At 42.0% G+C, this 14,031-nt stretch overlaps 1 protein-coding gene across 1 annotated transcript in view; it reads right to left on the minus strand.

Moving 5' to 3' along the window:
- URB1 (URB1 ribosome biogenesis 1 homolog (S. cerevisiae)) overlaps positions 1 to 14,031 on the minus strand; it is a 62,153-nt gene that overhangs the window by 6,925 nt on the left and 41,197 nt on the right. Inside the window, exons 27-36 of the mRNA XM_009328013.1 lie at positions 13,691 to 13,884; positions 11,836 to 11,946; positions 11,681 to 11,744; positions 9,710 to 9,881; positions 9,052 to 9,154; positions 4,424 to 4,584; positions 3,935 to 4,046; positions 2,848 to 2,954; positions 2,193 to 2,336; positions 1,319 to 1,428 (exon numbers count right to left, since the gene is read on the minus strand). Coding sequence (XP_009326288.1) covers positions 1,319 to 1,428; positions 2,193 to 2,336; positions 2,848 to 2,954; positions 3,935 to 4,046; positions 4,424 to 4,584; positions 9,052 to 9,154; positions 9,710 to 9,881; positions 11,681 to 11,744; positions 11,836 to 11,946; positions 13,691 to 13,884 — 1,278 coding nt within the window. The remainder of the gene's footprint in view (positions 1 to 1,318; positions 1,429 to 2,192; positions 2,337 to 2,847; positions 2,955 to 3,934; positions 4,047 to 4,423; positions 4,585 to 9,051; positions 9,155 to 9,709; positions 9,882 to 11,680; positions 11,745 to 11,835; positions 11,947 to 13,690; positions 13,885 to 14,031) is intronic.

Here is a 14,031-nt window from a genome sequence, read left to right on the forward strand (position 1 = left end):
CTGGGGAGACCTCATTGCAGCCTATCAGTAGTTAAAGGGGGCTTATAAAAAAGATGGTGGCAAACTTTTTAGCAGGGGCCTGTTGCAACAGGACAAGGGGGAATGGCTTTAAACTAAAGGGGGGTAGATTTAGACTAGATCTAAGGAAGAAATTTTTTACGCTGCAGGTGGTGAAACACTGGCACAGGTTGCCCAGAGAGGTGGTGGATGCCTCATCCCTGGAAACATTCCAGGTCAGGCCGGACGGGGCTCTGAGCAACCTGATCTAGTTGAAGATGTCCCTGCTCGTTGCAGGGGGGTTGGACTAGATGACCTTTAGAGGTCCCTTCCAACCCAAACTATTTTATGATTCTATGATCACAGCCCCTGCATGAGACTAGTGATTTCTGACTTGCATCTTTCATTACACAGCTCTGCCAAGTATTCCATTACATTGCAACCATTGCCACCATATCTTTAGAGCAGTTACTGTTCAAGAGAGCTTGGTTCCTTATGTTCCTAAGACTTTAAGTAATAACAGCAATGCTTACAGCACAATACCAGGAGCCGTATTTACTTTGTTATTCTACGGGCGGGGGGAGGGCAGGGAGCAATCTCATTTTTGTACAGAGGATGCAAGAAGAATACTTCTCAAAAGTACAATCACAAAATAAGTATTGGGTGCCAGAGGCGAAATCCAGGCTTTTTCACTTCCAAACATTCCAAATTGTACCAAAGAGAGGCGTACAACAGGAGAGCAGTACTGTGAACCTGTTCAGGCCAATCACACTGTAGATGATCCTGAAACCTTGCTTGAACCTGCCAGGGGAATCTATGCAAAAGATATTTTGTGTGTGTGCGTGCGCACACGTGTTTGTGGGCACGTGTGCATGTATGTGAGGGAGAGGCAAGGGAGAGAGGAAGGAGTGGTAGGAGAAACGTTATAGACAGCTCAAATCCATGATTGTGCCAGTTACTATGTAGGAGGTCCTATGACAGGATGTGAATTGTGGGTATTTCAAATGCAAGAGTCACATGCGCTAAAATAAGGTGCCATCTTGTTTTCTAAGTTTTTCAAGAAAGCGTTATCAAAAACATGAAGCCCCACCCCCCATCATCCCTCCTACTACAACCTGAAAGCATCTTGATTTTGTTTTTAGAAACACAAGGGAATGCTTCAGAGTTCAGCAAGTTCTGCCAGTATGGCCCTAGATGCCAAATGTCACAACCGCTGACGGGCCATCTCCGTATCCATCACCCTTGTTTTCATACTCAGTTGCATAATTATTCTACTGTGGGCAGTAAAATTGTTCCCATTCACTAGTATTTCCCCAGTTACCTTTTCTCTAAGATGTTTAGTATCCAGGTTAAGAGGCTGTGATCTTGTATCAGCTCATAGGCAGCTCTGGTGACATGGGCAGCATTTTGTAGTATCTCCAGAATACGACTCTGAAACAGAAAATATAATTTGTTCTTTTACAAAACTAGAATGTAGTCAGGATCTAATTATTATCAATCTTTCAGAAGGATGTAATTAGCAATCCGACTGGTATCTAGGATCTGATCAACTTAAAGTTAAAATGTATTACCAAACACCACATGTTCTTAGCAACCCCAGGGGAGAAGAGACATTCTCTTTTCAAGGCTTCATACACACAGACGCTACTCTTAAAAGGAAGCCTTAAGGTAGCAAGACAATTTTCTCTTTTTGTCCAAGATTTTGATACCTAACTGAGATGCTTTTAACAGACTGGATTTCTCAGGGTGGATGCTTATGAACATGAGAGCTTCTGGCATGTGAGTCTTCTTCCTGCTAAAGCACTGTACAGGTAACACGCTGGTTAGGGAATAAGGAGACCTAAAAAAGCAAAGGCCCTGACTGTATGAGCAAAACTGCAGTATCTGCAATATTTTCCATGAAGCAGTGGAAACACGACTAGAGCCAGACCACCAGTTGATGAAACTGAGTGAGGTTCCATGATGGCAGGGACCTGTTCCAATTTCAGGGGACAAGGATGTGACTCTGGTTTAGACATAAGCAATTATTTCCCCCTCCATACATACACAAAATCAACAAGGAACAGATTTTCAAGAGGGCAAGGGAAGAATCAACTGCTCCTTTCTGCTTTGTATTTGTTTAAGATCTCCAAACCATGCAAACTGTTGTCATTTTGGGTTTTTTTGTGGGTTTGTTTGGTTTTTTTGATTCTTACCTGGGAGCTCTCATCACACAAAGGACTGTTGAAAAAGGAAAGAATGACCTGGAAAATCCTCTGGTAGTCATAAAGCTCGTAGCAATGTTTATCACGCAGTCCTTCTCCAAGAAATCTGAGAATCCACTCACGTTCTGTTTTGTACTAGCAGCCATAAGAAAAATACCACCATCAGACATTTCAAAATAATGCCCGCTCATAGGAGCACAAAAAACCTGGTTCCCTGGGAGTGCCAGCACAGTGCTTAACAGCTTTTTCCGGACTTCTCAATTTTCATCCCTATCAAATTTAATCAATAACATCCCTCAGGAACAGTTACTCTGCAGCCCAAATATGCACTGATAATGGAACTTTAAAAGTTGCTGTTTCTAAAATACCTCAGTTGAACTCAGTGTTAATAATCTAAACTCCAATATGAATGTAAGCTAGCTAGGGCAGAACATTGTTTGTTGTGCTTACAGAGCATGCACAGCACAACTCATGATTTCATTATGTGTTACTATTAAGAAAACAACAAAGAAACCCAGAAATAATACTTCTAATTCCAATATAAAACAAAACAAAGATGCTTCTAATCAATTACCTATGGAAGAATAAGATTTCATTGCATTTTTATGGCTTTTTTTGTATTATTTTCTGAAGAATTAGTGGATACCTCAAAATCAAAACTGTAGAAAAGCTGGAAAAACCCTGGTACTTTCCTCAGGTCCAAATACTGGTGTGACAGAAGGAATCTGTTTACCTTTATATACATGTGCTCCTCTGTGAAGAGAAACAATGGTTACTGTGGAGGAAGACAACGTTCACAATACACAACCACGCAGAAAAATAAATGGAACCTGTATTTTTCAGTGTTTCAGCTAGCTGTCAGAACAGTACATTAATTACAGTGGCGGCCTTCTGCTCTAAGGCTGATTATATTGTTGGCCATCCCTCCTCTTCTCTTCCCCAAAATGAAAAGCTCATTCAGAGTGCGCACAAAGCAGGTGAGAAGATAAACATTCACCATGGCTCTGATTTCAGCAAATCCAATTTTACTTCACTGACAAAACAGAAATCTGTGGCAAAGTGAGAGGCAGATCTCTTCACGTTTCAAGCCTAACACTTCACGTTAAGTAATCATACTTTTTAATCTACAAGACCAGGCATGTCCCCCGTGAGCAGCGGAACAAGTTGCCCAGAGGGACTATTCAGTCTCCATCCTTGGAGGCTTTCTAGGACCAGTCTAGAGGTCTGGAAGTTTTCTAGGATAAAGCCCTGCGCAAAGTGGTCTGCCCTCAGCTGGCCCTGCTTTGGGCAGAGGCTTTAGCTAGAGCCCTCACACAAGGTGCCTTCCAAACTGAACTACTCCCCAGTGCTGATTCTCCTTTGCAGCAGTGACTTATGTTGATTCAGTGTCTAAGGACAAAAGAACACTCGGGCCAATCTACTCTGATTTGCTGAACAGGACCCGCACACTCATCTAGTCCTCTGCCCACGTACACCCCAAAATTACAAGGAGGTAGTGGCTTCATCCCTGATGGATCAGACTGGTCTTGTACACAAATCGAAATGGCATTTCCCACTTCTCCAGTAAGGCAGTCTACACAAGCACTGAAAGTTTTTCTCTGAAACACAGGAAAGCATACTTCATGGCTCCTAGCAGCGTCACAGCTTTCTCATCTTCCAGTATTGGTCAAGGACATTACTCCATGCACAGTGACGCACCCCAGGAGTTCAACATGCACAGTAGGTTACAGTACCTGGCTTCAGAATCTGCTGTGCCACACGAGCAATGTAGAGGGTCAAAGAGAAGGTAAATCTGAGGTTCGGCTGCCTGATTCCATTTTGTACAGCATCCAAGAGATACAGCAACTGCAGCACAAGAGCCCAGGGGAGAAAAGCTTGAACCGTAACCCAAACTAATACAACAGGAGAGCATGAATACATAAATAAGCTTTTAGGATACTTCGTATGCCATGAATCAAATACCAGTCCCATCAGGATTTCCATTCCTACAAATAAAATTCCTAAGAACTTCTAAAACACATTTCCCCCCCCTTTTTCTGCCCATTGATTGTAACAGGAGGAAACAAAGCAATAGAGGAGAAGCAATGGAATAGAGGATAAAAAGCTTCTTTTAGCTCTCTCACCATGTGCATGTAGATGCATGAGTACAGCAGCAACTCTCCTGTAAGTGTCCATGACCTAAAATGTCTAACCTGGCAAACTATCACTGAGCTCAGTCTTACCTGACTCTTCTCTCGAAAGCGAGCTCCTTCCAGATGAGAACGAAAGGAAGCCAGGACAAAATAGGCAGCTGCTCTCATGTTGGAATCATAGCTGCTAAGGGCAGCTACTGTTAGACCCAGGGCATTGACTTCGACAAACTTGTGACATGCCACTACACACTCTGTGTGGGAAGAGGGGAAAAAACGAAAGAAAAACACCCAGTGCATTACACTGACATGTCACAGAGTATAAAACAGCACTATAATCCTTAACAAAACTTCTATTCATAAACACCAACTTCTAGATCTGCCCTGACAAATAATACTTCACTGCATGCTGAAGGCTCTTTCAGCTAAGAAAAGCATTCTGCAAATCACTCTGAACAGGAATTCTTTGCCTGGGCTGAAATTAATGTGGTTAGTCTCATTTACGTGAGACAGAGATGATTCTGCCTGCTAGACCGTGCAAAGTTAGGAGTAAATTCTGTAAAGAGACCAAATATTTCACTGTTTCAGGAAAGTTAAGTACAAAGAAGAACAAGAGGGAAAATTCTCCTCCTCAAAACATTTTCTGGGCACTTGGTAAGTCTGTGCCTGAAAGAAAGATCAGCATAGCCAATGAAAAGCCTATCTGCCCTAAAGAGCTTCTGTACTAGAACGGACAGGAGAATAATACATAAATAAGCCATTAGCCACACCAGTTGTTACTGTGCAGGCATGAGTGATTCTGCTGGCAAGGCATATTCCAAGCAAAGTACTAAACTGTACCCCTATGCCCTTCTGGGACAAACAAAATCCAGCAATGAGCAGCAACCAGCCAAACAGAAAACACACCCTTGAATCTAACATTTATCTTCCATAGTGTTTTGCCATTAGGATTTAGAGTTTTTCATTTAAGGGCTGTGTGTTTTGAAGAGCTTGTGCCATTTCTACCCACTGATGGCTGGAAATGACTTGATGTAAAACCTCCAGAGTATCTCCTGTACTATTTCTATTCCATTTACCAGTAATGGAATACAATGGCACCTCAGTTGTATTTTACCAGATAAAGTGCAAATGTATTCCTGTTCCGAGTTTAGCAACAATATTCACCTATTTTCTTGTGATTCACACTGAAGGTCAAGAGGAAGTTTCTGATAAACACATATTCCTATTTAAGAAGAGGCCGTAGTCTTACTGACAAGTACCTATATTTGGTCCACTGATTTCATCCCCCAGCATCACCCCCACACAACTAAAATATGTATTTTTTTTATATATATATTTATGTAAAAATCACAGAATATTTATGTCCCAGCACCAGCAGCTGGGCTGTTTCTCTCATCTTTTCCTCAACTGCCAGAACTCCTACTTCAATTTCGTGCCTGGCAGTTTCATACCCAGCTCTGCTAGTTATGGGCCAGGCAATGGCAGGGTCTCCACCTCCCAGCACTGCCTCCCAACCAGCCCACTGCTACGTGAGCAATGCAAAGGCATCACTGAATTGCGATAACAGATCTTTTCAGTGAGTGGTTTTACAACTTATTTCAATACTAGCAATTACTGTACACTTCCCTATACCACTCCTTGGCAAAGCACACCAAGTTCAACTGGCATAATGCAAAACACCTCAATCATTCTCCTAGTGAGCAAAAAGATCCCTCGTTTGTTATCATGGGATACCTCTCATGTCACCAGAGCTCGTACAGATACAGCTCTACCCCCCTCTACTTCCAGGCACGGGGCAAGACCACCACCTGACTGCCAATGTAAAAATAGTGAGAGGAGTAGCAACAACAGGGCAGGAGAAACAGAGCCCAGAGAAACACCTAACCTATGCCTTCTGCTACCTTCTGCCTGTGGCAAAGCAACTCCGCACTTCCCACTCTTCAGGCAAGATGCAAGGGTGCAAGGTAAGCACTGGGAAATGGACGCATTCTGTTGAATCCCAAGTGAACATGCGAAGATGATGTAAAACTCGTCTGCCTGCAGAGGATTCTCCATCACTTATGGACATCTCCCACATAGCCCTGGCCTATACAACAACCCTCTCCAGTACAGGATCAACTATGTGTTTTGTATGTGTTCATAGCAAGCCACCACACGGCTCTCCTTCAGACCGCAGTTCTTGAGAACTATTAATGTACACCAATTAGACAGACAAAGTGGATAATTTTATGGGGTGGTACCACATAGTGAAATCCAAGGTCCTCACTTCAGCAGTAAAGTTCATGCTGCTCACAGAAAGATTTATTTGGAAAATTTCTTTCACTGAAAACATGCAGTGGAAATATTTTCCATCCAGCTGACCTTGGAGAGTGCGTTCAACAAGTAACATAAAATAACAAGCTATTATTAAAAAAAAAAAGTTAATTCTATGTCTGACATACAGTTTGTTTAAAGTACCTTGAGAACCGTGATGGAAAAGCTTTCCACAAGATGCTTATCAGAGCTAAAGTTAGACAGAACTTGCTATTTGCCCAACTCCAGACTTACTTTTTACTCAGTGAGCATTAAACACTGTGCAATAAGTCTATGTTTATAAATTCAGCAGTTATATAACATCTGTGCACAGGGCACTGTGCAGCCAGGACAAAGAGCAAATAAATAGAGGAACTGGGAATTCCAAGAGCAGCTGACGTGGTTTAAGAGCACCATGGGACTTGAACTCATAAATCACTTGGGCCCTTTCAAAATGCCCCTCTTAGGACACAGACTCTCACTCAGCGTGGAGCAGTTAAGAGAACTATTTTTCCCCTCTCCAGTTTTAGAGTCAGCCTATGTCGGGACAGCCACTGCCTCCACAGCTCCCCACGAACACGATGTGCAAGAGCTCCCTCAACCCCACTGTTTCCCACACAAGCAGTCATCCTCGCTGGCTGACTGTAGCGCTGCTGAGGCTTAACCAACAGCCACCAAATACCTCCCACCAGTTAAGGTGGTGGCCTCCAGGTGATGGGTGATGATGACAGGTGCATGCCAGCAGTGCTTTTTCCAACTATTACACCCAGGTTCAAAAGACACTGGCTGTCCATGCTCTTCATCAATAACAATCTCAAAGACCCAGCATTAACTGGACCATCTAAGATCCCTCCTACTGCAAAACGCCAAATAGTTCTGGTACCTGTTTCTCCTCAGTAGACTAAAAGACAGTTCTTTTTACTGCTGTCAAAATTATATGGGGCAGTTTACAACTGTAGCTAAGTATAGGCTAAGAACACACAAAACAGGTACTGTACTATAAGGGTACAGGTGAACAAAGAAGGATCGAAAGTATGATTTCACTGAAAGACAGTTATCAGCCTGCCAATTGTTTCTGATATTATTGTTGTGGAAAGCCAAATCCAGCTGTAACTACACAGTGGTTAACCATAATCAACTTAGGGAGGGAGCTAGTTAGGAAATTCCTTATGATACTTGTCTCACTTTGATCTTTAAGGGCTCTCTAAATAGACAGTGTGCCTGCAAAGTACAGTAGGGATATGCAGATGTGAAGCAGGGTCATGTCAAACAAGAAAAGTGGGGCTGAGCAACTAGTTTTCAAGCACCATGTAGATCTCATCAAACTTTGCAACAATTCTGAGCACAGGCCTATTCATGACACACAATGGCCCCATGCATCTCTGTCTGATGGAAAATGAGTTGGCTGAAGTTTCCCTATACTATAACCACAGCCTGTAACAGGCCAGATTTCCAGTCAATTCAGTCACCGTGTCTCTCACAGAAATCAATACCCTGCAGAGATTCACTCTGGTCAGGAAACAAGCCACCTTCCCCAGCAATGGTGGCTTCTGGTTCATGCCCAGAGAACTCCTCCAACATTGCAGGGCACGTTCTCCAACCTGCCCTACCTCTGCCCAGCTCCCACTGAGAGCATAGCTGAAAGGAGCCAATTACTGCTCTCAAAAACTCAGCCACAAAGCAGCCCCACATCAGAGCAGTCCTATCAGCTGCAGGTGGGGCACTGCGTGTAGCAGCAGAATGTACCACTGCTCCCATGCCGGTTTTGCTCATCGCATTGCTGTGACACCATAGCTGAGGCAGAATACAGCTCTACACATTCACCAGAAAAAATACAACCTTCCGGTGGGGAACATTCTCTACTGGTCCCTCTTATGCTATTTTATAATTACATTGTGCTGGTTTTTGTGATATACAGAATGCTGTTCGATAGATCAGAGAACATAAGTATTTGTCTACTTTTTGCCTCTTCCAAGCTGTTTCCAGTTCCAGTTTAAAAACCTCTCCTCATCTTAAGCAGGTCAGTCCCTCTACAAAGGGTTAACCCACTACATTTAGAAGAGCTATGAGGGAACACCTGGTCATCTGGACAACAGCAGCTTGGCAGCAATGCTCTTCTGCTGCTACGTTGCTCTATTTCTGAGTAGCCAAATCTCACTAGATATATTGCGTTATTTGGACAGGTGCTTTAAAAAAACCCAACAAACTTTAATGCCACTTATGCCTTGTTATTTTTAAGTCATTCTCAAAATTACAATGCAATGCAGTAGGTGGTTAAATGACGTATGTTTCTTCTCTCCAAAGCCAGGCACAAATTTCTTTGTAGTATTAACTCTCATACTGAGAATAACAGAGCTACAGATGGAGCCATGCAGCTCCCGCAGCAGAGTAAAATGACACTAAATAGCAAAGAGAAACTTTCACTTTACCTGGTCTGGTCAGTTCACTAAAGAGCTGAAGTAGAAAACAAGGATCGTAGAAGTCATCAAGACTCTTGACACTTTCATCTCTATATAGTGTCTCTTGTACGTCCTGAAACCAAATCCAAACAAGTATTTGTAAGGAACAACACCAATTTCCAGCTTGGTTTCAAACTTCCCCAACCACCTCATCCCATTATATAGCAGCCGATACTAAACCTTGCAAAATATAAAGCAACACAGGGTGAGACATGCTTGTGTTTAAATCTGGCTTTCACTATCAGGGTTCCAAAACTATTTCCTCTGACTAGCACAAACAGGTATAGAAGCATGCTAGCAAACTGTATGAAAGACTGGAGAGCCCATTGTCAGGGGATCCTTGGACAGTCAAATTCAACAACTGTTTAAAAGTCAAATTCTGGTCTCACTTACACATGGCAATCTTTGCAGTGCTGCACAATCACACCTGCCAACAAGATGTGGCCCATATATTGCAATTCATTTGAAAAGTGCTCCTAAATAATTAATTCCAGACGTCCTATGAATTTACTCTCCTGATGTAAACGAATTTCAATGTATTACATGAATGCAAGAAAGAAATGACTAAAGTGAAAGGCTCTTTTTCTACATCAAAAGAAGGATAATTCAGCAGTCTGAACCAAAGCACCTGTGATAAGAGAAGACGGCGATGCTGAGGGAAAGACAGAATTGTCTTCATCATCTTTTCTCGATCTAGCAGACACAGAATCTCCTCCATGCTTGGCTGCTGCCATAGTGACTTCCCTAGACTCTTGCAAGTCTTGTGATGCTCCACAGCGGCTGGACCCCATAGCAGGATTCTTAAACATTGTTAAAAGTAAAGCCATTAGTCAACAGACTGCTAGCACTGAGCGAAAATCAATTACAGAGGATATAAATTAGTATTTAAGTTTTCCCTTCACTTGTACTTATTATCCTGTGGGAACTTGAAACTAGAACTCGTTTCCCTGGCAACACCTTTTTCATCCATCCAAAAGCTTTTCAAATTCAGTCTGAGGGTGTTTCATTAACTATTCCCTACCCTGTTAATCCAAGTCAGAACTTACCTTCTCAGAATAAAACGCTTTTTTATTTAAGCTATAAGTGCAGGTAAGTATGATAGCAGCTGCATGAAGAGAGTGATCAAGACCTGGTCAGACAAGGTTGTCTCAAATGCAATCGATATTTCAAACCAGCATCGCAGTGGTTCAGTAAAACATAAATCCTTACTCTCCTCCTCCGAGTTGCCCCTTAGACCCTACTTACTTTGCTATTGTGCTTAAAATGCTATTGATACTGTCATTTATTAATGTGCGTACTGCCAGCAGCATGCCTCACTGTCAGTGAGGCAGCTGAAGGAATGGTGTTAGGCTTCTTATCACCCAGAACCTGAAGGCTCCCATTTGTAACACAGGTTGGGCTCTGCTGGGTTGCATGTACAACGCTCTGCCTGGATGTTCTCTGTATCACTCAAACTCTTCAGTGCTGGGATCAAGTCTAACCAAGTGTCTGGCTACCAATTCACTTCAGGGTACAGTATGAAATTGTTTCTCCTTTTAAAAGGCTACACAAGTTTTGGGACCTAACTACCTCTGAAATTAGTCTCCTCCTCACATAACACCCTCCCAGTTGCAAACACTCAGTAAAGATTTATGCAGGATGCAGCTAGTGCCAGAGCCCTGGCTTCTGGAAGCCACTTCAATTCCCTGCTAACAAGAACCTTCACTTCCTGTCCCCCTTCACAGGCTGCAGCAATTATCTACATTCTCAGACAAAACTAAGGGAGGTTCTTAATTCACAGTCCAGTCCTGCTCCAACTGCCTGAGTCAGTACTCTTGCATTGCTGTTAATATTTATGCCCATACCTCAAAGATAGAAAAGTGCATTTAAGCAAGGCAGACCAAAAACATCAGTGTATGTTAAGAACTAACTGTTAGCAACAGACTTCCATGTGGACTCCCTGGGCACAGGGCCTGAAAAGAAACGGATTATTTTATACAATACATGGCGCTCTCTTATGAAGCATGTAGACATATTGCAAGGTTGCGCTATAAGGAGAGCTACAGTCCAGACTGGTGAAAGACAAGGAAGGCATTGATACCATGTTAGTACCCCAAAACTAACAATACATGTGTTAATGCAAGAGGTTATACATCAGTCCTCCACTGGCATATTCCTCTCCTCTCCTGCAAAGCACCAGAGCCGAATATCATGCATACAGGGGCAAGATCATTGAAAAGGGCAAGGGCTGTGCTGAGTGGCGAATCCTGTATCCCAAGGGAACAGGGAAGGGGAAGGAGTCCTACACTAGCAACTTGTGCTTTGGCTTTCATTTGTGATGAAATCCCTATAGTGGGTTCTTACTATGGAGAGTGAGGGACTACTGAAATGAGACAGTCCCTCACCAAACCCACAGACACCCAAAAGTTTGGGCAGCACACAAGAATTACGTTAAGAATAGGAAATACATAGGAAAAACGTTTCCGAAAGCAACATTCACCTCTAGGTTTGACCTTGCTCACTGTTTATCTCAGTTAAAAATAAGACCCTGGAAAAATGCCCATTGTGAGACTGCTTATTTGCGTGTAGTTAGTCAAAGAAAGGAAGGTGGTCAGCTTACCTGGAATTTATAAGACTTTGATTATTCTTCTCGTATAACTGAAGTAGTAGCAGTATCTTCTGATCTAAAAAACAAGATGAAACCCAAAGTCAGTCACCTATGAAGATTAAAACCAGATCTAGTAGGAAGTACCTTTCCCAGGCTAACACACTTACCTACAGCACTCAGTGTAGCCCCGTAGGCACCCAGCAACACGGCAAGGTGACTGCTCTCACAGAGAGAAGGGCTGAGTTTCACAACTGTCAGCAGTATATCCACCAAGGCCTCTGAAATAAACACACAGCTTTAGCTTTGTTGCTCTCTCATTTAGACAGTGCGTATATAAATACCCACGCACACATATACCCTCTGTAAATAGATGCACACACAGTACTGTATATTTTGGATCAAGATCTGTCTCTATAAATAGCAAAAAACATTTCCCCGACTACACTAAAGGATGATTACGATGCATTTAATTCTTGTGGAACAACTTTTTTTGAAGAAGTTAAAACAGTATTTCCAACCTGGACACACAAATGTTATTGTGAAGCGAGGTCTACAATGTGGCATACTACCCTGCAGAAACTTTCCATGCGTACACATTTGCTTGCTAAAAAGAAGTGCTATACCCTATCCTACCATACCACAGCTCCCTCCTCTCCCAGGAAGGCATCTTAAATTAGCTCAGGAGTTGCACAGAGTAAAGGCAGACATCCCAGCAACCTCCCCAAGCTACTCAAGAAATTACAGCAAGAACTTGTAAGTTCACACCCTAGCTGCTTGATCAACTTATCAAAATGATCAACATTTTGATCAACTTATCAAAATGCTTCCACACTGTGCATTTAAACAGGGGTCATCACTGCAGAATCCAATTAGCAAGCTACAGGAACTCTGTCCCGGGGTGTACAAAAATTATCCACCTTTATTTTATAACTAGTTGAGAAACAGATCAAACAAGTGATCAGGTTACTCAAAGGCAAATAGGGTATCTGTGGCAGACTCAAGACCTGAATCCAGATTTCTTTACTCCCACTATCTGAAAAGGCACGGGCTTTTTCCCCTAGTATCTACAGGAATATAAAATGTACATCAAAACAAAACAGATCATAAAGACAACAGCCTGAATGAACGCACTCTTGACACCAAGTTTCTGAATTAGTGGTTAGCCTCAAACAATCCATCTTGCTGCTCTACAGAAATACATTCAAAAGGTAAAACACAGGCAATATGCAGCAAAATTTTTACTTATTTTTAATTTCACTAAATTTGTGACTTCACAAGAGCTTTTTGCTCTTTTCAGGTGATTTAAAACTTTGAAGTTTGTTTACGTGTTGCTCCCTGATATACATAAAATTTGTCATCAACATGCTGCCCTGAGAATTTCCTCCCCTTTTCTTATACGGCTCCTTCAATCACTGAATCTCAGCACCCTGTACAGTGGGGAAAAAGCTGAGGTGTACGTAGATTAAATGACTGGTTCAAGGTCAGGTAGTATTTCAGTTGGCAGAGACAAAGAAACAAAGCCTACACATGAACTAGCACCCAATTTATATTCCTCATGGAAGGATATTCCTCGTGAAAGGCTGCAATATCAAATACACATCAATTACATTAACATTTTTGATACAACTTGCAAAATCAACTTAAAATCTTTTGTATCAACCTATTTTAAAATAGGTTTAAACGTCACACAGGTTTCTAACAGAACCTATATGCACTTTAGTGATCTTACACTAACAGCCTCACAGAAACCAAAAGAATCAATTTAAGATTTCAACAGGGTTAAAAAACCAGACAGACAGTAGTTTTAGAAAACATAAGTGTTCAAAACTGGCAGCCATAAAATGAATCCAACATTTGGATCCAAGTAGAGGTAGAATTTACAACTAAATGCTAGTGTTCTGGAATTGTTTAGTAGTTCTGCAAGTATATGTAGGTGGATAGGTTACTAGATGGGTAGAATATAACACAAGAAAGGCAAGAGTACTAAATATAGTTAAAGGGAAGAAGAAGATAAAAACATACCTCTCGTCTGGATGTTCGTGCCATCTTCTTCTCTTGACCTCAGTATGGCTGACAAAAATAGAGAGTGCTGCGTGACCATCATGTGAAGTTTGGAGAGCTTGACTAATCTCTGACTAAGTGAGGATTCTTTCTTGTATAATAACTGAATAGCAACATTCAGGACTTTCAAAAATGCTTCATCTCTGTAGCGGTACCTTTAGAAGCAAGGATCACAGAAAAGTCAGACCCCAACCAAAAGGAGAGCTGCTTGAAAAAAATCTGTTTAAGACATGAGAACTTTGCAAAGAAAGCAAACTTAGTAAAACCAAAACAAATTAAAAAAATTAAGACAAAGGTACCTC

Source organism: Pygoscelis adeliae, unplaced genomic scaffold, assembly GCF_000699105.1.
Source record: "Pygoscelis adeliae isolate BGI_AS28 unplaced genomic scaffold, ASM69910v1 Scaffold154, whole genome shotgun sequence".
In the NCBI taxonomy this organism is placed as follows: Eukaryota; Metazoa; Chordata; class Aves; order Sphenisciformes; family Spheniscidae; genus Pygoscelis; species Pygoscelis adeliae.